Source organism: Hordeum vulgare, chromosome 2H (genome assembly GCF_904849725.1).
Source record: "Hordeum vulgare subsp. vulgare chromosome 2H, MorexV3_pseudomolecules_assembly, whole genome shotgun sequence".
Classification (NCBI taxonomy): domain Eukaryota; kingdom Viridiplantae; phylum Streptophyta; class Magnoliopsida; order Poales; family Poaceae; genus Hordeum; species Hordeum vulgare.
The window spans coordinates 584,868,380-584,892,575 of NC_058519.1; the positions used below are offsets into that span (position 1 = coordinate 584,868,380).

At 44.8% G+C, this 24,196-nt stretch overlaps 1 protein-coding gene across 1 annotated transcript; it reads right to left on the reverse strand.

The window, feature by feature from the left end:
- Positions 1 to 3,801: 3,801 nt before the first annotated feature.
- On the reverse strand, positions 3,802 to 6,026 carry LOC123430639 (ethylene-responsive transcription factor ERF025-like). Its single transcript, XM_045114494.1, has one exon. The coding sequence runs from the start codon at positions 4,773 to 4,775 to the stop codon at positions 4,185 to 4,187; it is 591 nt and encodes a 196-aa protein (XP_044970429.1). The 5' UTR covers positions 4,776 to 6,026; the 3' UTR covers positions 3,802 to 4,184.
- Between the last annotated feature and the right edge of the window lie 18,170 nt (positions 6,027 to 24,196).

Sequence of the window (24,196 nt, forward strand, 5' to 3'; positions counted from 1 at the left end):
TAAGTTAGTCCCAAAAAGATATAAAAGGTAAACAAAACATCCAAAGTTAACAAGATAACAGCGTGAAACCATCAAAAATTATAGATACGTTTGAGACGTATCATTCCCCATCTTGACAATAGCACCCACACTCAGGCCCATGCCCCCTTTATCACGAGCGTTGAGTGTTGTGCACGAGTCATCTACAACCCTTTTGCCCAAGGCCAGGGCGTCTTCTTTCTGCCCAGGCTGTATCTCATCAGCGCCGGTGTCTAGCTCTACATTGGGGACAAACGGTGCGTTTGTAGCATTAAAACACCAGCTCTTTTGCATGAATTGACCCAGTCTAGTGGTGTCAACTCGATCGAGATCCTGGACCTGCATCTCTGAATCTTGCACGGTAGTTGGAGCGACGTTCGTGTATTCATAACCACGGCCATGTGATCTACCGGCTCCACTGTCCTTGTCATAGGCATTCCCATCACCCCCGTCACCGAACGCCCCTGCATTCCGTTCTGATCCGTGGCCAGAACCTCGACCCGAACTGCGGTTAGCATTAACTTTCCTTCTAGCAGCATGGATAAAAGGTCCCAGTCCATATTTTATTATCATGTTCACCTGAGCCACATTCCTCATGCCAGTGTCCCAGCAAACCACACATAAAACTGAAAACCGTTAGCTTCTCAAATTTGACTTGGTAAACAAACCTCGTCAGCTTTTTTGTGACATCAAGCTTAACTCTCACCCATATGAACTCACCAATGAAGCTATTTGGTAGAACAATCTGGAGTTCCACCACTACCCCTATGCGTTGTGCCATATTCCTCACGAATTGTTTCCTCTTGAGCACCATATCTGGGAGACGATGGATCTGACACCATGTCTCAGTTTTGTCCAACTTGACTGATTCCGGGTTCTTGAAGCCATCGTATTCAGCAATACTCACGACCATGCCCTTAAAATCCCAAGGTACTTGATGGAGCACCTTGTTCCAGTCTTCTAAACAATAAAATTGTACCAAAAACTAATTGGGGTTAATCCTTCTCCGCACCACCTCCTTAGCAGGGTTCCAAGCCGCTCTCATGTCGTCAATCAGCGCCCCTTGCCCAAAGGACTTGGTCGTCATAACCCTAGCTAGGTCTAGCCACTTTGGCTTCTCATCTGGTTCATCCGCTTCACTATCCCAAACTAGATTATCCAATTCATCTTTGTCATTTGGTTGATATTTCTATTTAACTAGCCAAATACTCATTCATTGCAACAATGGCCATTTTATTCCAGTGGTTCAACGTAGGAAATTTTTTGGTTGTGCAGAGATTGAGATATATAGTGGGGAGAAAATCCATAGGCAAACGGAAGGAAAGATACAATGTTATTGAAACTGTGTATATGCAATGTTATTGAAACTGTGTAGGTACAGCTACGTGAGTTTGATCTTGTTGTTTGCTTGCAAGCAATTTCTTGCTATTAGCCATTTATTTTGTTTCCGTTGATTGATTCGCAAGAGATTTATTTTCTCATAAACGAGAAGGCCGGAGTTGGTTTGAAAAATTAATTAACGAGGGTTCTTGCGCGTTTGAAAAAACTAATCATTTAGAGGGGTGGAAGCGATGTAATGGAAACCAACAAACTCTGCTTTAATACTTCCTTTGTATGAAAATACTCGTTGGAGAAATGGATAAAAGTGGATCTATCTAAAACTAATATACGTCTCGATACATTCATTTCCTTGACAAGTATTTTTGAACCGAGGGAGTAGTAGAGATATGCCAAATGAAAGTTGATATAAAGTTTCTTTAGAAGATCTTTGGTCCAACTTCTTGGACAAAATATAGTAAAATCAAATGATTTTCCTATTATACACACAGGAGGACTGTTGTCAAATTGGAGATGATATCATAGTTGTGGGATCAGCGTTTTTAACTACAAGAAAGTCCCTTTTTAGCTTGCTCTCCTTCAAAAAGTCTTCAATCTTAAGTTTTTTTTTAATAAGTCTTCAATCTTGAAAATAGTTTTGTTTCCAGGGAATAAATATGTATTGATACACCTATGATCATTGTTGAGAAAATCGTATGGCTAGTTGGTGAGTAAGGGATTAATAAGCTAATCGACAAGTTAATCGGTCATATAATCAATTAATCGGGTGATCCATCAGTTAATCAACTACTTGATGACCATATGAGTATGGATTAATCGGTAAGTTAACTGATTAATCGGACGATTTTGAACATGGCCTATGATGACCTATGATGTATTTTATGTTTCCAAGAGCTTATAGTAGCAACACATTTTTATAGGTAGTGGAGTCTCCGTCCTGGTTTATTGGTTCACTTAGTATTTTATTTTCAATTTTAACCACAAATTTAACTAACAAAATATTAACACATGTCATAGAATATAGTATCGTTGGATTCGTATGTAAACATATTTTTTTATCATATTACGTTGATACATACAACTTGTTTTTTATTAGTTAAAATCATAGTCATTATATAGCCCTAAATACGAGCGGAAAGTCAATTTGGCTTCTGAGGCCAAAAAAATTTGAAATGAAAAAAATAAGATCAAATTTATTTGTGTAATTAGTCACATTTAAATGGCACGTGCAAGTTTTGAGGCAAAAAGTTAAACATTTTGGTTTGTGCAAAAGAAACAAATTGAACACCAAAAGTTATCCTAAAATGTCATTTCAAATTTGTTTTTTTTACAGATGAAACACGATACTTTTCGCACGAAAATTGTCAAGGATGTTTACGACACTAATACAATCATCTATAAAAACAAAAAAATTAAAAACATTTAATAATTATTTTTTTCGTATTACTGTTTATTCGGGAACATATGTTTCCGGGAGCCAAAACGCTACTCCCACCTACCATGGGCTAATAAAACGGGACAGATGTAGTAGCCGGCAAGCTAAATTACATGTAAGAGCAAGTACAATAGAGCTGAGTCAGCTGGCTATAAGGAATAAAATATTATATTTTTGCTTAGTTGAAGGAGAGATAAGAGGAGAGAGAAGGTAAGCGAGCTCTTAAAGCATGGTTAATAGTATAGCCAACTGCTGGCTATAAGCAGTCTTATAGCCCATCTTATAGCTGGCTTGTATAATACTTAGCTATAAAAGAGTACTACTTTTATCATATATGATTCATCTTTCATTCTCACAAAGCACCTAGGAGCACGTGCTAGAGCCGGCTCTTCACGAAGAGCCCGCTTCCTTCTCTCTCATCCAACTCAGCAAAAATATAGTATTTTAATTCTTACAGCCTGCTGACTGTAGCTTATTGTACTTGCTCTTAGTTAAGAGCCAACTCTAGCACGTGCTCCTAGGCACTTTATGAGAATGAAATGTGGGTCATATAATAAATAAATAGTACACTTTTCTAACCAACTATTGTACTTGTTAGCTATAAGATGGGCTATAGATGACATGACATGAGCTTACAACCGACAGTCGGCTCTACTATTGTCCTTGCTCTAAAAGACCAGCTGATGCCCCAAACATAAGAAAAACCACGTGTACTCAAATCGTGTCTCTTTTCATCCTTTCGAACGACCAACTACCCCAATTTAAAAAGCTCACACATTGATACAAAATTGACAAAGGAACAAAAAAAAAGAACTGGACATCAGCAACAAGCGTTTTGAAAAAGGGGAAAGGTGGAGCTAGCGATGCACTGTGCGCACATCTTATAGCCAATCAACCCCCTACCCCCAGAATAGTTACAGTATGAGCTCGAGCTCAAACCTCAAAAGGGTACTTTCCCAGTACAAACTTAATTACACAGCTACATCCATACAGGCCTCCTCGTGACACCCTTGGCATAATAACGAAGTATCTCGTTACAGGTTTATATACTACCATGGTCGGATACTCCAAACAGAGCCAAAGCTAGTGAAACGGGAGACCTTCCCCCCTCCCGGCTTTCATCAAGCCAGAAGGTCCAAAACACTTCAATCAGGAAGGGGGAAAAATACTCTAGATAGAGAGAAGGAGAGAGGAGGTAGAAGGAGATGGGCAGACAATAAACCGGGCATCTGCATGCGTTACCGGAGAGAAAAAAAGGTATCTCCACGCCGGTACGCGCCTCCTTACCTCTATCCTCGTTATTTCAGCTTCCAAGTTCAGTAGTAGACTTAGACTAGTAGTAGTAGTGCTGTAGCAAGTAGCGACGCCATGCTGGATCATTGGATCGATCGACCTACGGGTCACGGTAGCTCCAGAGGCTCTCCCCAGCCTCGGAAGGGTCAGGCGATTCGTCGGAGGAGTCGGGGCTGAGCCTCGGGGGGCTCATCATCATCCCGGCGGCCATGTTGCGCAGGAACTGCGGCGTCTCGAAGAGCGCCTCCTCGTCGAGAAAGAACTGGTTGAACCCAATGCCGGCTTGATCCTGCTGGGCCGTGCCGCTCGCCGACGCAGCGGCGCCACTGCCTCCACCCAGCTGCTGCTGCAGCGCGGATCCAGCAGCCGCGGGGGCAATGCCGCCGCCGGCGCGATCGTGCTGGATGCAGGCGGCTGCGGCGGCCGCCGCCGCGCGGATGTCGTCGGCGGTGGTGGACGCCGGGGCGCGGCGCGCGGCGGCTAAGGCGGGGAAGTTGAGCGGCGCGTCGGGCCCGCGGAGCGCGTGCGCGGCCACGTCGTACGCCACGGCGGCCATCTCGGCCGTCGGGAACGTCCCCAGCCAGATGCGGCGCGCCTTCCGCGGCTCCCGGATCTCCGAGACCCACTTCCCGCACCGGCTCCGGATGCCGCGGTAGAAGGGGTGCTTGCCCGACGACCCATGCCCAGACATTGATTGACTGATTGATCGATCAGCTAGCTAGCTAGCTAGGGCAATGGCCGCCTCACTACACTCGGAGAGCGAATGCAGTATCAGTCGATGAGTGTGTGTGGGTGAGAGTGGGCGTGCATGGAGTTCGCCGTCGGATAAATTAATGCACGCGGAGGAACTCGGTTTATATAAGGGAGCCGCCAGGAGAAGAAGCGCGCGGGCGGGAAGCGTGAGAGACGCCATGACGCTCGCTCTCGATGAGCTGTTGCCCGCGAATCAAACAACCAAGGTAAGCATACTCGCAGCCAACAGCCGCTTGCAGTTCCTTTCGGACGTGTGGGGAAGAATCACGTCGCTTTCACCCTCTCTAATCATTCATGGAGATTTAATTTGCTCCATTTATTTCCTATCAAGGCGCGCGTAACTAGCTACTATTTGGCTTTCCATTTTTCTTCCGGTTTCTTCCGGAACGATGGATTTTTCTTTTGTACGCCTTGATAGGAAATGTTTTCACTAGCTACTATTTGGCTTTCCATTTTTCTTCTGTTTTCTTTGACTATCTTTTTTTCTTCTTTACATCCAGCGGTAATGTTTTTCCCCTGGGGATACTGTAAATGTTTATGATTAGCTTTATATGGACCTACACCATTTCAGAAAAAAAAACTTGTAGATCCAGTTCTTGCTTCTTATTGAGATATGTGCAATAATTAGCTTCTTATGGGATAGCATCAGCAAGAGGCAGCTCACTAGTGACCTGGCTTGTATTTTCTGCACTGACATATCTTGATTGCGACATTGCTAAAGTACTATCCCCGTCTCGGTTTATTAGGGCTTCTCGTATTTGGAATTAAATTTTGACTATAGATTTAAATAGAAAATTATAATTTAAATGTCATAAAAAATACTTCCTCCGTCACAGACGTGTTTGAAAATTCTCTGGAGCCTAGGTAGTTATTAATTGGTTGTGAGATGGTCTGAAAAATAACATTCACACTACACGTGCATATAGAAGTACTCCCTCCATCATAGTATATTGGACGTATCTCACAGGGCTTTCGGACCTAGAATTTTTTTGTATTGGTAGAAAAAACCGAGCCGACGAGCTGTAAAAGCGCCTAATTAATCGCAAAACTGACGCATTAGTAACCCCCGTCCACTAAACGAGCGACTTCCTCGCATGCATTGGTGGAGACGATTTTTAAAACACCCCAATTAATAGGCTAATTAATGCCATGCGCCTTATTTCCTTCTAATTGTGAAAAATTATCGTTTTAGAGATACGCCGAATATACTGTGATGGAGGAAGTATTACAACGGAGTACTAATTAGTTGATAGGAGTAATGCAATGCGCCCTAAACCTTGTCTATTGTGGAAACACACGAAAATTTAACCGTGTCTTCTAAACTGTGATGGAGAAACTATATTGTTTGACTCGTATTTTATTAAAAAAGAGATTCCATTGATACTATTTTGCTAAATATAACTAATATTTTATTAGTTAACTTTATGGTCAAAATTGCATCAAGAATATGAGAGGGACAAATAAAGCCGGACGGAGAAAGTAATTCGTAAAAATATTTTTTGAATGAAGAGGCAAATAAATTGGGCAGAATTATGAAACAACTTGAGGGAACGGAGCTGATGAATTCTCATTAGGGTCAGTTGGCGTAACAAGATCTGGCACTTTATAAAATGGAAAATATTTTGCTACATCGTAGGTGCACATGGTCAATATAAACTATTCCCTTCATTCCGCTTTATAATGCGCAGTAGTTTTTGGTAAAAATTCTGAAATGTAGCCCGTGCATGCAGCTTCAAGCTAGTACTATCTCCGTTACGGTTTATAAAGCACGGTTAAGTTTGCGTGCATTTTCACAACACATAATGTTTAAGGCGCATTGCATTTATTTCTAGCAGTTAATTAGTACTCCGTTGTATTATTTTTTTATGCATGCGTAGGGTAAATGTTATTTTTAACTCATTTTACATACAATCAATAACCACCTAGGTTATAGAGAATTTCCATGCACGCCTTCTAAACCGTGACGGAGGGAGTACTATTTAGAGAGCATGGTTAATAGCATAGCGAGTTACTGGCTATAAATCATTATCATGTCATATATAACCCATCTTATAACTAACATGTACTCCGTCCGTCCCAAAATAAGTGTATTAAACTTAGTACAACTTTGTACTGGGTCTAATACAAAGTTGAGACAGTTATTTTGGGACAGAGGAAGTATAATAGTTGATTGAAATAGTGTACTATTTTTAATTATATACTCCCTCTGTAAACTAATATAAGAGTGTTTAGACAACTAAAATACCAAACACTCTTATATTAGTTTACGGAGGGAGTAGTTCACATTTTATTCTTACAAAGTGTCTAGAAGCACGTGGTAGAGCTAGTTCTTAACTAAGAGTCCATTTACCTTCTCTCTCATCTTTTCTTTTATTCAATTAAGTAAAAATGTACTAGTTTATTTTTTATAGCCATATAATTCAGCTCTTGGGCTGCAACTAGCTGCGCAAGCACATGGGTGTCAGAGGCGCTACATGGAGGGTTACTTTGATATAAAACCACAATGACGCATCATACATTGGTATAAGTGCTAGAAACCATACTCAGTATAAATGGAATGGAGTAAATAGTTATAAACTACTACCTCCGTAAACTAATATAAAAACATCTAGATCACTATTTTAATTATCTAAATATTTTTATAATAATTTATAGAAGGAGTATTATTCACTGATGTCATGTGTTATTGTGTAAATTGGTTGCAATATATTTTATTAATGTTTGATTGCATGGAACACGAGTAGTAAAATATCCTAAGCTGAAAGTACTCATGGTGAATAGTTTTAATTATCCTATATCTATAAATTATTTATTGAATGTAAACAACACAATAGACTGAAAACAACCGAGTTCTTCCGTGCATGGCTGCATACTGCTAGGGGATTTCATCATACATGGGTGCATGTATAAATGTTGAGAGAAATGTATTAGCAGGATCACATTTTTTAGGGACATGAGCTTATATATTGATAATGAGCAAGTTTACATGTTCATTAGCATACACACAACACACTATTAAGATGTAATTATTATTATTTTTAATGTTGGTTGTACCGTCATGATTGAAGATAAATATATTGGAAGTTTTCCCACATAAAAGAAAGCACACTGCCTAATCAGAAATCAGAGACGCGTTCAACTCTAGCAAGGGAAGCAAGTTCATGAGTCATACACTTGCTACTTACGTCCATTTTGCCAAACAAATGACTCCCACAAAAATATTGACCATATTAACATGAAGAATGATTATGCACGAGGGCCAAATATCGCGATGGTTGGAGTTCATGGCATTGAAGATGGCTTGACAATTGGTTCCCATCATGATATTTTTGCAACCATGGGCGAGGTTGTAACAAAGTCCCTCCAAGAAATATGTGGGTTCATCTTCCTCCACGTTGTCGCAAATATTCAAAATAAGGGTGGATGGGAAAACAATTAAGCCATGGTGATTTCGGGCTATAATACTCCCTTCTTTTTAAATATAAATCTCTTTAGAGATTCCAATACGAACTACATGCGGATGTATATAGACATATTTTAGAGTGTAGATTCATTTATTTTGTTTCATATATAATACATAATAAAATATCTAAGAAAAATGGATTTACAAATTCTCATCTAAATGAGAATTAACAAAGTCTCATCTAACTCCCACACATCATTTGAGTAATCAAATAAAGTATAAAAACTAAAAAACCTGCACGAATCTTCATAAAAATCAAGTGACATATGAGTTAATATGACTTGGTTAAGTCTCATCTAAATGAGCATTAGACACAGCCCTAAAAAACTTATATTTAAGAACAATGGAAAATAGTAGTTATCATTATTAGTAATGTGAAAGGAAATGATTGCCAATGATTCATGCGTAGAAGTTGATGGATACAAATGGACATGCATTACATGGTTGACATGTACCACTTCCATGAAAAGATGTCACCATCCCCTAGGTATGATTGTGTGTATAGCCAATAATAGGAAGTGTGGAAACTTCTTACAAGGCCATTTTTGGCTATTAGCCCGTTTCAACCACTAAGCGGCACAATTTGGAGAATTAAGCTAGTTCAGTCATAGTACCAATATGTTATAATGTTTTAATTGTAGTAATACCGAAACAATTGTAATAATAATAGTAATAGTAATAATAATAATAATGATTACGATGATGATGATAATGACGATGTGCATTGACAAGGTCAAGCCGGTTTTGTAGAGAGCGAGGGCAGCGACACCTCGATGACTCATTCTAGCGACGGTATTGGCCGTCAAGTAGTCTAAATATCTCAATTTGATTTTAATATGTTCATGTGCTTTATATTTGGAGTGAACTTTTATAAATCATTTTTGTAAAAAAATACTTAATTGGACCACACCTATCTACCCTAAAAAGAAATTAGCATTTAAGATGAGCCAAGGCCAGTTATTTTGATCGATTCTCCTAGAATATTAAGAATCGGACCTTAAACTCTTTCAGAATTGTAAACCCATTTTTTATAGTCCGAGTTATCTAGATTCTAAGGACATCTTTAAAGGGGACTCTCAAATCTTCGGTTATGTCTGAATTGTAGTGTTCCGACCGTTTGTGTCAAAAAAATTCATCAAATGATGATTCCATCGGTTCGTGAAGTGGTTCAGACGTCTGTTTCTCAATAAATCCGAGACAAATACGAAAGAGCTATATAGGATGCCGGACATCCACTTGACAAAAAATGCCACCACGTGGTCCTCCTCTCTTTTTCTTCACACATGCATTGTCTTGTCTCCTCTCTCTCCTCCCAACCGAACAAATGAGAATTAATTTATGAAAAGCGTTGGATGAATCTCCCACATCACCTCCGCATACCACGTCTGGATATAAAAACAAATATTTACCGCGTCCATTTGTGGATCAGTTTTGAATATGCCTAGCTAAAAAGTATGGCTTTAAAATTCTGATACTCCCTCTATTTCTAAGTACTTATCGTTAAGGAAACTAGACTAATTCTTTCAAATAATAAGTATTGTGATACGGATGGAGTAGAATATGAGACGTTGGATTTGAAGTTTTTGGAAGAATCGGTTAAAAAAAACGGGCCACGCAGCCGATGTCGCGACAGAGCATCGGGCACGCCAGTCACCTGTGCTCGCACACGGGCGGAGTGCGCGCCAACAGTTGAGCGCTGAACTAAAATCAAGATGCGATTGATATGTCAGGCGCAACGCGACGGCAGCAGCCGTGTAGAGCTGGCGGCCAGAAATTTGATCCGCGACGCGAGGCTCAGCTTCGCTCCATTACAATCGCAAAGCGGCGAAAGCGACGGCGGCGCGACGAGTGCCGCGTTTCTGGTGTCGTATCGCCGGGCCCCTCGACCCGACCCCTGTCCGGCTCAACAGCGACTCGCACGGATTATCAGTCGGTGTCTCGGCAGTTGACACGGTTACACCTGGATCTGCACCGTTGCCATGTGTAAGCCGCCACTGTAACCGCTGTGAACCGCGAAGCTCGCCTCACGTCGGGCCGCGACAGCTCCTGTGCCTCCAGACGTTGCGCGCGATCGCATCGCATAGCGTGGGAAAAGGCAAAGGAAGGCTGAGAGGGAGGGAGAGGAGGGTGATGGCTGATCGTGAATGGCACCATGGCGGGTCAAATCGAGAAGTTGGTGCAACGTTTTTTTGAGTCATTAGTGGGTAGTAATCGTCATCCTTTTGTCTGCGTCGGGAAAAGGACAGACTATTAGTACATGGGAATATCTAGACGTTGCAAAGTTATGTCTTGCTTATCTGGAAACGTGTTGCTTTGCTTCTGACCCATTTTGTTAATCTTTTTCTTTTAAACGTTTTTTTATAGGGGAGTGTCCCATAGCTCGCTTCCATGCCATCTTGTGTACATGACTTAGAGCATCCCTAGCACACCACGTATAAAGCCGATTCACAAAAGTCATTTACAATTCGTAAAAAACGGTTTTGTTGGCCGGTGCGGGCGCGGAACGAGTCACACCCCGCATAACGGATCCGTAAAAAAGTACATTCGCCGAAGATGCTTTTTTACGGGTTTGGCTATGCGGGGTCTGTTCGTCGCGCCGCATCGACCTGCAAACCCCGTAAATTAGAATTACTAATGTGCAATATAAGAAAAAAGTCAATGTTACAATATAATAATCATTCAAAGTACAATAATTATTCAAATCACCGAAGCAAACTAAATAATTCAATACAAAATTTGTCCGTATACAAACCACACATTAATGAAATGAAATTGAATGGAAAAATAGAATGTGTTTACTGCCCAGCCCTTTGTCAATGATGCTCAATGACATCCTTCTGAAGTTTAGAGTGTGTGTTTGCATTTTCAATCTCTTTGTAGGTACGAAGAAAAGCTCTAATTCGATTAGGGTCTCTAGCTGGTTTGACACACCTACCCAGATTGTCATAGAAGAACTCCAAGTCCGTGCCTCTCTCGTCTTCGATAATCATATTGTGAAGAATAACACAGCATGCCAAGATGTTTTTCAAGGATCGCTTGTCCCAAAATCAAGCAGGACCGCGAACAATGGCAAACCTAGATTGCAAAACCCTAAATGCTCTTCCAATGTCTTCTCGGGCTGCCTCTTGTGCCCTTGCGAATTCACACTCTTTCCTAGTTTGGGGGTCTTTGATGCTCTTTACAAATGTGCACCAAGAAGGGTATATACCATCAGCAAGATAGTACCCTTTTGTGTATTCATGTCCATTGGTAGTATTGTTGCAAGACACAGATGATCACTTTGGCAAACCTACGTACTGACTCAATTGCACTATCTTCACCAATGCGAAGGTACTCATCGGCATAGTTAGCCGGAATGTCGTATGCAATTACCCGCATAGCTGCCGAGATTTTTTGATATGCACTAAATCCCTTCAGACCCGCGCCATTTATTCTTTGAGTAAAATGTCTACAATTGACCTTGCAAGCTTGAACAATTTTCACAAAGAGGGATCTCCGCATACGGTACCTTCTCCGAAAGAGGTGCGGCTGATATGTTGGATTGGCCGCGAAGTAGTCTTGCATCAGCATCTCGTTCCCGAGATGGCGCTTTCGAGGAATGCAAAGACGGCGTACGGTCGATCCTCGCCGCTTCTTTCGGTTCTCATCTTCGTGTTCCTTCACGGCAAGGGCCATCACCAAAATCTGCAAGCGAAATGTGAGAAGCATCGTCTCAACATGCGAGTCATCCGAATCAGATGAACCGTCGAGAAAAAACTTCTCGCACATGCTCAATTCCATCTCCGGCGGTGGCTCTCCGGACGCGGTGGATTGGTGGGTCCAGGGGAGCCGGTGCAACAGCTCAGCGGAAGAGGGAAGGGACTCCTCGCGGCGCGATTCAGCCCGCAGATTTGGCCGGAATTGCCGCTGGTGGACGGGCGGAACAAATGGTGGGGCGGCGACGGAAGGGGGTGGGTAAAAGGCGTGGGATGAAGTGTCCCTCCTGCCAACCGCTTTTCTGGGATACAGGGCACCGTATAGACGAGGCGAAAACCTGTGTTTTCGCGGGTTGGGGAGGGGATTTTGCCGCGCCCGTCAAAAAAGTTGACGGGTCGGACGCTTTTGCGGGGTGTGATCGGGCAGCAATTTCCGTGCATACCCGTATTTTGGCAGTTATTTTGTGGGTCGGGGCATTATACAAGATCTGCTAGAGATGCTCTTAGCGAGCTGATATAACCCATGTTGTAACACTCTTGTTCTATCAATAAAAAAGTATACATTCTTTTCCTGTTAAAAAAATAGGAAAGTGTCTCTGAATGCATTTTATTTTGATCTCAATAAATTTACATCATAAATTCGAAATGGTAGCAGAAAAGCTTGGTGGATCGTCTTCTCACGAAAATAGAGTGACAAACATAACGGTATCATCCATAAATTTGCTTTTGTATCTGTCCATGGACAAGGGATGTGAAAGTTCTTTTATATCCGTCCATAAAGAGTAGTTTAAAATTCAAATAAAGTCCTATCCATGGCACGCGCCAGATCACATGCCACATGATAACCAAAAATAGACAAATATGTTACATTCTTACATGCACGATCATGATATGTCTTCAACTTATTGATAATTTGAAGTATTAATGCTATGTTTGTCTATGTTTACAATATTTTTATATCATTTTGATGCATATGATTTATTTAGAACTAACTCGGATTGACGTTGTTTTCAACAGAATTACCGTGACGTTTTTTCTGTGCACAAAATGAAAGTTCTCGAAATCTCCCGAATCTTTTTTATAATTTTTTCTGGAGGAAATAAGCCATATTTAAGCGAATAACCACCGGAGGAGAGCCACCTGTGGGCCACAATACAATAGGGTGCCCCCCAGGCAGCGCCCTGATGGCTTGTAAGGCCCACGTGGCTCCATTTGGCATGATTCCAACACTGCTCTCTGTACCGACAAAAACCCATCTCGAGCCTTTCCAGTACCCTACTGGAGAGCGGAAATCATCTCCAATAGCCATCTTCATCATTCCGGCGGAGGTCATGATGAGGAGTGAGTGGTTCACCCTCGGGGCTGAGGGTATGTACCAGTAGCTATGTGTTCAATCTCTCTCTCTCTCTCTCTCTCTCTCTCTCTCTCTCGTGTTCTTGAGATGGCACGATCTTGATGTATCACATGCCTTGTTAATCTAGTTGGATCATAAGATGATATTCCCTTGCTACCTTGTTGTGATGAATTGGATCTTTCCCTTTAAGATCTCGTTATGTTGGATTGAATATTTCTCTTTGAAAACACTTGATATATGTCTTGCATGCGGATACCTGTAGTGACATGGGGTATTCAAGTGATTCACTTGATATACGTTATGGCATTAACTTGCGGATTTCGGTGACCTTGGGGATCTATGCAAAGGGGTTGATTGCACTTTATCATAATATGTTCTCTGATAGAAATCTTGGGGTGCTCCTTGAAGTTCTTTGTGTTGGATTGAATACGATATATGTGAAACTGTTTGACGCATGTCGCATAATTTACCCACGGATACTTGAGGTGACACTGGAGTATCTAGGTGACATTAGGGTTGATGATATGTATCATGGGTGTTATTATAGTACGTACTCTAGGTCTGTTTGTGACACTTATAGGAATAGCTCAAAAGATTGATCAGAAAGAATAACTTTGAGGTGGTTTTACTACCTACACCAATTTCATATTATTGTTCTCTGCTAGATAGGAACTTTGGAGATATTCTTTGTTGCACGTTGAGGGATGATCATATGATTCTACTATGTTAGCATTGCTGAGAGATCGCACTAGTGAAAGTATGAACCCTAGGCCTTATTTCCAAGCATTTATACAACGTTTTGCTCGCTGTTTTACAGTCGCTACCTTGCTGTTTTTATATTTTCAGATTACAAAAACCTATATCTACTATCCATACTACACTTGTATCACCATCTCTTCATTGAACTAGTGCACCTATAAAATGTACCATTGAATTGGGTGTGTTGGGGACACAAGAGATTTTCTTGTATTTGATTGCAGGGTTGTTTGAGAGCGACCATCTTCATCCTACACCTCCGATGGATTGATAAACCTTAGGTCATCCAATTAAGAGAAATTTGCTGCTGTCCTACAAAACTCTGCACTTGGAGGCCCAACAACGTCTACAAGAATAAAGTTGCACAGTAGACATCAAGCTCTTTTCTGGTGCCGTTGCCGGAGAGGTGAGTGCTGTTGAAAATATGCCCTAGAGGCAATAATAAATTAGTTATTATTATATTTCCTTGTTCATAATAATAATTTATTATCCATGCTAGAATTGTATTGACGGTCAAAAAAAATACATGTGTGGATACATAGACAACACACTGTCCCTAGTGAGCCTCTAGTTGACTAGTTCGTTGATCAAAGATGGTCATGGTTTCCAGGCCATAGGCAAGTGTTGTCACTTGATAACAGGATCACATCATTAGGAAAATCATGTGATGGACAAGACCCAAATTATGTACGTAGCATATTGATCGTGTCATTTTATTGCTATTGTTTTTTGCGTGTCAACTATTTGTTCCTACGACCATGAGATCATATAACCCACTGGCACCGAAGGGATACCTTGTGTGTATCAAACGTCACAACGTAACTGGGTGACTATAAAGGTGCTCTACAGGTATCTCCGAAGGTGTCCGTTGGGTTAGTATGGATCAAGACTGGGATTTTTCACTCCGTGTGACAGAGAGGTATCTCGGGGCCCACTCGGTAATACAACATCACACACAAGCCTTGCAAGCAATGTGACTAAGTGTAAGTCACGTGATCTTGTATTACGGAACAAGAAAAGAGACTTGCCGGTAACGAGATTGAAATAGGTATGCGGATACCGACAATCGGATCTCGGGCAAGTAACATACCGAAGGACAAAGGGAATGACATACGAGATTATATGAATCCTTGAAACTGAGGTTCAACCAATAAGTTATTCAGAGAATATGTAGGATCCAATATGGGCATCCAGGTCCCGCTATTGGATATTGACCGAGGAGTACATCGGGGCATGTGTGCATAGTTCTCGAACCCGCATGGTCTGCACACTTAAGGTTCGGTGATTTTTTAGTATAGTTGAGTTATATGTGTGGTTACCGAATGTTGTTCGGAGTCCTGGATGATATCACGGACGTCACGAGGGTTTCCGGAATGGTCTGGAGACGAAGATTGATATATATATGATTACCTCATTTGATTACTGGAAGGTTTTGGGCATTACCCGGAATGTACCGGGAGTAACGAATGGGTTCCGGATGTTCACCGGAGGGGGCCAGCCCACCCGGGGAATCCCATAGGCCCTAGGGGTGGCGCACCAGCCCTTGGTGGGCTGGTGGGACAGCCCAAGAGGGCCCTATGCGCCAAGGATAAGAAAAGAATGAGAAAAGAAAAAAAAAGGGGAGGTGGAAGGAGGAGAAGGACTCCACCTTCCAATCCTAGTTGGACTAGGATTGGAGGAGGACTCCTCCTATCCCTAGTCGGCGCACCAAGGGGCCTTGTCCCTCAAGGAAAGCCTCCCCTACCCTCCTCCTATATATAGTGGAGTTTTAGGGCTGATTTGAGACAACTTTTGGCACGGCAGCCCGACCACAAACACCACGGTTTTTCCTGTAGATCGTATTTCTGCGGAGCTCGGGCGGAGCCCTGCAGGAGTAGATCCTTCACCACCACCGGAGCACCATCACGCTGCCGGAGAACTCATCTACTTCTCCGTCTTGCTTGCTGGATCAAGAAGGACGAGATCATCGTCGAGCTGTAAGTGTGCTGAACGCGGAGGTGCCGTCCGTTAGGTACTATGTCGTGGTTTTGTCACGGCAGATGTCCTCGTGAAAGGACTTAGTACTGGAGCCATCGCACCTTGGTGGCGACTCAAAGGGGTTAAGAGAGAGAGACACGGCGATTTACCCAGGTTCGGCCCCTCGCGTGGAGGTAATAGCCTACGTCCTGCTTGGCGTGTATTGATGTGGATTCGATTACAAGAAAGGCGTAACTCGCCTTACCTAGCACTCGATGATTTCTAACCTACCTCTCCCCCTCCAGACTCGCCTTTATATATAGGTCGAAGCCTTAGGGTTTACAAGAGTCCCTTCCTCTTTACAAATCGTGACCACCGCGGTCTCTAAGTCGCCGTCTTGCAAAACCCAGAGTCCTTCCATAAATCATAACCATCCTGCGACTTTGAACCGCCCAGGCTGAGGCCCAACTAGCCCTAAAGGATGAATCGCCTTAATAGTAACCCGGCTCATATTCGGCGGGTCACTTAACAGGCAATATCCCCAACATTAGGCCCCAAATTGACTTGAATCTTCATGCCAATGCTTCCATTTTAGTTGAAGGTGATTCACTCCTCTGTGTTCCTCCGTACGCCAGAAATCTTAACTCGCCAACTGGTACCGGAAAAAGTCTTTGATCCGCCAACGCATTTCCCATCAGTACTTTCCTTAGCCCTCGATTTTCGGGAACTCCAACACAATCCCAACGGATCTTTTAGTGCGTCATTATCCCAAAATTTTCGGACGTGATCATGGCGAATCTTTCCTTCCTCGACGGTTCCCGCTCATAGCACCTCGATCCCCGCGCCCGTCCTGATAAATAGGCGGAAGGGACAGGGCTCACACCGGCCACCTACCAGTCTCGTCAATCCCTCCATCATCATCTCAGCGAGAAGAGACGCTCCGCATCCCGAAGGCTTCGCCGCCGGCCGCAAACTCCACCCCCGTCCGAAGAACTCCAGTGCTGCCTGCAAGCCGTCGCCGTTCGAGGAGCTCCGGCACCGCCCGCAAGCCGTCGCCGTTCGAGGAGCTCCGGCGCCGCACGCAAGCCGTCGCCGCTGCCAAGCTCCGCCGCCGCCGAGGGTCCCTTCATTCTCCAACAGCCTCCATCACCGCCAATCTTCTCCGACCAAGATCTTCAGGTTAGGCCACTGTTTCCCCTTTCTTAAGGGTAGATTTATTTCTTGTTCATGCTTCCGCCATTGCCATGCTTCCGCCATTGCTATAGTTCCGAAGCCCTCCGCTCGCAACCATCTATTACCCTCGAACTGATTTAGTCCGAGCGCCGTTTGGGCACCCAGTGCCTTGAATAATCTTATCCATCTGTGCTCTTGCGAATTTTCTAAACACACTAGTTTCTTCAAACATGAGGCACCACCCTGATCACACATCGTTCACGTTTTAGCCATATCCGCAAGTTTTTATATCTGTTCAACAGATCCATTCCTCTTTCATTGTTTGTAAAAAGCTGTTTGGAAACTTTGTCCTTCCCTTAGTGTTTAGGAAGGAATAAATTTCACCACCCACAGTAACATTGCTTCTGAGAATAGCCCTGCTCCGCTAAGTCGCCACATCAGCCCAACCCGGCTTCCTAGTCCAGCGGGTTAAGCAAGAGCCGATCCCGATTCACGTAGTAAACGTTCGAGACATGTAATACCATATTCTTACCTATTTGTAGCATGGGTGCCGTTTTCAAGAGCGATTGGCTTCCTACCAAGGTCGATGATGCTGTTTTGGCGAATTACGTGAAAACGGGCTGCTTGGATCCTCAAGACGTCATTGGATGGCGCACCGGGTTAGGAGAAGACCTCCCCAACCCCAAGGAAGGGGAGATAGTAGTTTTTGTAGAACACTTGGAACGGGGTTTTAAGCCGCCCGGATCTAAATTCCTCAGGGACGCTCTGCACTTCGTGAATGTCCGACTCCAGGATTTGGGACCCAATTCCATAAGCAACCTGAGTCAATTCCAAGTCCTTTGCGAAGCTTATTTGCGGATCGAGCCTTCCGTCCCTCTGTTTTGGTACTTTTTCCACTTGAATCGCCAGACGGAATTCCACAATGGCCCCAGTTTGGAACTTGGCGGGGTCAATGTCCAGCGTCGCAGGGACAGTCCGTTTCCTTCACTCACTATGCCTAGCCACCCCAAAGGCTGGGGTGAATCTTGGTTTTATTGCAAAGAAACATCCCCTGCCGGCGAGAACAAACTTCTGGGCTACAGGCCAACCCGCCTTCCGATCAATTTTAAGCTCCCTGACAAGCTCACCGAGGAAGAAGAGTCAGACTTCGTCCCAATTCTGTCCGAACTGAGATCCTTGACGAACAACGGTCTCACCGGGGTTGACTTGATCCGCTGCTGGGTCGAATGGCGGATCCTTCCTCTGAGCCGCCGAGATGGCCTGATGTGCGAATTTGACGGTACTCTAGATCATCCCCAATGCTACTTCCACACAGCATTAACGGAAAAAAGACATCGTCGCCATCATCAGGAAGCTGACCGGCGAACCTGCAGCGAAGTGCGGCCAAATCGGCCTTAAGCCCTTCTGCAAGATTAACCCGACACCCAAGGTAACCAAAGCTAACTCGCCCTCAACTTTTATTCCATCTGTTTTACTGTCATCGTGACTTCATGCCATATCCCTTTCCAGAAAGGCGACAAGTTCTGGTCTAGGAGACCTAAGAAACAAGCCATGAAGAGTGCTAAGCCGCCTTCCAAGAAAAACAAAGGCAAAGGTAAATCGGCTGCGGCCGAGCCATCTGAAGTCGACGAATCTCAAGCTGGCGACGCACTCTCCGAGGTACCAATCCGTACTCTTTTTCACTCGCCACCTATCACCTTTTAACTTTTATTTATCTCTCACTCCTCTAATAATAGAATGAAGATAACGAAAGCCAGGAAGACTCTGTCGAGGTAATTTCCGTCTCCTCCGATTCATCTCCTTCTCCACCTAAGCCGGCCCGGCGAATATGTGGAAAAGTACCTCTCTCACATCCAAATGCCCACTTGGACCCAAATTTCTTACTGAAGAGAACGCAGCACGCCTCGAAACGGAAAACGCGAAGTCATTCTGGCGACCTAACACCTGGCTTGCCAACAACAAACAAAAGAAAACCAAGCGAGGTACCTCCTTTTTTTTATTTGAGCAACCATTGTTCGTGTTGCTTTGGATCACAGTCATAACCCGCCTGTATTATCGATGTACAAATTCTGCAGGATTCTCCCCCTACTTCTGGCGACTCAGTGATGTCGACCCTTCCACCAATGATCCGCGTCCCGGGGTAAGTTTCTTGTCCTGATCCTTGAGAATAGCACTCTTTTTAATTTTTTAACACGCCTATCTCTTTCATTAGGGCGCAAGCCAAAAAGAGGAAAACCAGTGGATCAATCCCTGATGCCACTTCTGAACCTCCAAGGAAAGCAACTCCGACTCAAGAAGATCCGAGTCAAAACGAGCCGACAATTCACACAAACCCTCCTGAGTCGCCCAAAGGATCAACGGATGTCCCTAGATCACCGGTCGTAATGGCGACAGCTGATGACCTAGATGCTGTGGTCATTACTGGTTTTGGTTTCTCCAAGCCGGCAGCGACAATCCTCTCCAAACATATAGCATCCCCTTCTCCATCAATTCCCGAGTCTGGGCCTTCCAAGGCGAAACTTTCTGACTATGCAGGTCTGGAGTTTAAAGAACTCTGTTCTGGCTTCGCAAGTCGCCTGGAAGCGAGTTACGAGATGGAAAAGAATCTGCTAAATATGTTAAATAACAAGCATGAGGTAAAATTTATACTCTATATTATTCCCAGTAACCCCCAAGGGCCGGGTCATCAGTAAAATGATGAGCCGGGTCTTTTAAAAGCTTCGCGACCAGTAACCCCCAAGGGCTGGGTCATCAGTAAAATGATGAGCCGGGTCTCGATTTCTGTATAATTTCCCTTGAGAAATTATACATTAGCCCCCAAGTGTCAGGAGTATTGCCTTGCAATAATTCTGAGACTTGTCTTTGTTTTAAATTTTGAACAGGAAAGCCTTGCCCAGACCGAACTGGCCCTGGGCGACTTAAGGAAAAACTTGGCTGACCAACAAGATGCCCGAACTCAGTCGGAAGACAAATATAAGCTGGCTCTGGTTGAACTGGAAAAGCTCAAAGCCGAGTTAGAAAGAACTCAGGCTGACCACAACGCGGTTTTGACAAGAGCCGAAAAAGCAGAAGCACAGCTGGCAACTGTGCAGCAGGAGCTATCCGGCTTAAAGCGCCATATCTCCAACATGACACAAGCCATCTTTGGTAAGCTTTACCTAACTCTCCAATCTTATCCTCTTCCATGGGCAAATTCCTTAATGTTAACTTACCGGTTATTCAATCCCAGGCTCGAGAGTCGCCAATCTGCAAGACGACTGCGTGTTGATGCTGAAGGCGATCTATACACTGACGGAACAACTGTACACAGGCAGTGTGCTGACCGTCAAAGCCGTGATAGGTGCAAAAGAGCCCATAACTTCTATCAAGAAGGTGCTTGGATATCTATCCAAACTTCCTCCCCAGATCGGCGAGTTAACCCGATCAGCCGCCCGGAAGGGTGTCCTGACGGCTCTGAGTCGCTGCTTGGCGTATGCTCCGGAAATTAATTTGGAAGAAGTAGCTGCCGGCTTCCCTCAGCTTAAAGATGACGGCTCGGAGTTCGTGGAAGAAGACTACCAGAAGGTTGTCAAAGATTCTCGGCTGGCCGCCACTCAACTCGCCGCCAGCCTTGACTTGACAAAATATCAGGCGGCTTACGATGATAAGAATAAGAAAATCAGCACGCCAACCTTCGTGGTGACCAACCTTATCCCTCGGCGACCCAAGAATCCCTTCGACTGGGAAACAGACCTGGCATCAATCTTGACCGATGAAGACGATTTTTCCTCTTTGTCCAGATGCAATTGGGTCTTGGGCGATTTACAAATCGAAGCTGGTCAGAGCTCACGCCAGGACTTACCGGAATAGATTTTCCTTGAATTTGGCCCAAGAGCCATGTAATAGTCAGTACTATCTTTTGATGACATCTTCTACAAAAAACCCTTATACCGCTTTTGAGGAGGTTTAAAATATTTTGGTAATCCTTATCAGAATCGCCTGAAATGCTCAATCCGCCAAGGATGAAAACCTTGAGCACATTATCTGTGAAAATAGAAGAACTACAAATAGTTTCAACGAATAAGCAGTCAGGATAAAAATCTCCAAGGTCAAATCATAACACGAGTAATTTTGTCGGCTCATACGGTCGCGACAGGAGGAGGCGAGTCAGAAAGCTCGTGCACCCACCCTTAATGCAGGTTCCGTCGGCTCATACGGTCGCGACAGGAGGAGGCAAGTCAGAAAGCTCGTGCACCCACCCTCAATGCAGGTTTCGTCGGCTCATACGGTGGTGACAGGAGGAGGCGAGTCAGAAAGCTCGTGCACCCACCCTTAATGCAGGTTTCGTCGGCTCATACGGTCGCGACAGGGGGAGGCGAGTCAGAAAGCTCATGCACCCACCCTTAATGCAGGTTTCGTCGGCTCATACGGTCGCGACAGGAGGAGGCGAGTCAGAAAGCTCGTGCACCCACCCTTAATGCAGGTTTCGTCGGCTCATACGGTCGCGACAGGAGGAGGCGAGTCAGAAAGCTCGTGCACCCACCCTTAATGCAGGTTTCGTCGGCTCATACGGTCGCGACAGGGGGAGGCGAGTCAGAAAGCTCGTGCACCCACCCTTAATGCAAGTTTCGTCGGCTCATACGGTCGCGACAGGGGGAGGCGAGTCAGAAAGCTCGTGCACCCACCCTTAATGCAGGTTTCGTCGGCTCATACGGTCGCGACAGGGGGAGGTGAGTCAGAAAGTTCATGCACCCACCCTTAATGCAAGTTTCGTCGGCTCATACGGTCGCGACACGGGGAGGCGAGTCAGAAAGCTCGTGCACCCACCCTTAATGCAGGTTTCGTCGGCTCATACGGTCGCGACAGGAGGAGGCGAGTCAGAAAGCTCGTGCACCCACCCTTAATGCAGGTTTCGTCGGCTCATATGGTCGCGACAGGGGGAGGCGAGTCAGAAAGCTCGTGCACCCACCCTTAATGCAGGTTTCGTTGGCTCATACGGTCGTGACAGGGGGAGGTGAGTCAGAAAGCTCGTGCACCCACCCTTAATGCATGTTCTGTCGGCTTATAAGGTCGCAACAGGATGTCATGAAATTGCTCTCTCTTTTTTTTAAAGAAGAAGCCCCCAAGCCAGGGAAACATTATATTATTCCATAATGAAACTGAAAAACTTACAAAGCATGGAGTTTTAAGAACTCAAGTGTAGTAAGGCCGCAAATGGGCAATATTTCAAGGGCGAGTTGACTCAGCCCCCGTAGTCGGTCGATCAGGCCGAAGATCCATCAAGTAGTAAGAACCGTTGCGGAGGTTCTTGCTGACAACGAAAGGTCCCTCCCAAGGGGGCGAAAGCTTGTGCATGCCTGCCCGATCTTGTATCAGTCGAAGCACCAAATCGCCTTCCTGGAAAGTCCGACTCTTCACCCGGCGACTATGATAACGCCGCAGATCTTGCTGATAGATCGCCGAACGAGCCGCTGCTAAGTCACGTGCCTCTTCCAAGGCATCCAAAGAGTCCTGACGCGCCAGCTCGTTGTCTCGCTCCACATATGCGGCGACTCTAAGAGAATCATGCCTTATGTCGGTAGGGAGGACGGCTTCTGCTCCATAGACCAAAAAGAAAGGGGTGAACCCCGTGGACCGATTCGGGGTGGTCCGGATGCTCCATAATACCGAAGGTAACTCCTCCACCCAACATCCTGGAGTTCTTTCCAGGGGAATTATGAGCCGAGGTTTGATCCCTCGCAAGACTTCCTGATTCGCCTGCTCGGCCTGCCCGTTTGACTGCGGGAGAGCAACTGCAGAGATATCAAGCCGGATATGTTCACGGCGACAGAAATCCAGCATCGCTCCTTGGGACAAGTTAGTACCATTGTCCGTGATGATACTGTGTGGATATCCAAAACGGAAAATCAGCTTCTTCAGAAATTTTACCGCAGTCTCCGCATCGCAAGTCCCAACAGGCTCCGCCTCAATTCATTTAGTGAATTTATCAACCGCCACCAATAAGTGAGTTTTCTTGTTGGAGGACATCTTAAAGGGACCGACCATGTCCAGCCCCCAGACCGCGAAAGGCCAAGTAATGGGGATCATCCTCAATTCTTGAGCCGGCACATGAGCCTGTCTCCCATATCGTTGGCACCCCTCACACCGCCGTACTATATCTTCTGCATCTGCGTGAGCCGTCAACCAGAAGAAACCGTGTCGAAAGGCTTTTGATACCAAAGAACGTGACCCGGCGTGATGTCCGCAGTCTCCAGAATGGATGTCATTTAGGATTATGCATCCTTCCTCGGAGGAAACGCACCGCTGAAAGACCCCTGAAGCACTTTGTTTATATAGCTCGCCATTAATGATGACCATGGACTTGCTACGCCGAACAATCTGGCGAGCCAAAACTTCGTCAGTGGGTAACTCGCCACGAGCAAGATAAGCTAGATAAGGAAGAGCCCAATCCGGAGCGACATGGAGAGCGGCCACAAGATCAGACTCGGGATCTGGTATCGCCAATTCCTCCTCCGTGGGTACAGTTACGGACGATTTATGCAGGACATCCAAGAAAACATTAGGGGGGACCGGTTTTCTCTGTGAGCCGAGTCGCGAGAGGGCATCAGCTGCTTCGTTGAGTCGCCGATCAACATGATCAACCTGGTACCCATGAAAATAGCCCGCCACGTCAGATACAGCTCGCCTGTAAGCCGCCATCATAGGATCTCGAGAGTCCCAGGTGCCCGAAACCTGTTGCGCCACCAAATCTGAGTCCCCAAAGCATTTGACTCGGGTTAGGTTCATCTCTTTTGCTAGTCGCAAACCGTGAAGCAGAGCTTCATACTCTGCTGCATTATTTGTACAAGGGAACATGAGCCGGAGGACGTAGCAGAACGTATCTCCTTGAGGGGATATCAACACCACACCCGCCCCCGAGCCCTCCAACTGCCTGGATCCATCAAAATAAATAGTCCAATAGGTAAGGTCAGGCCGATCTTCCG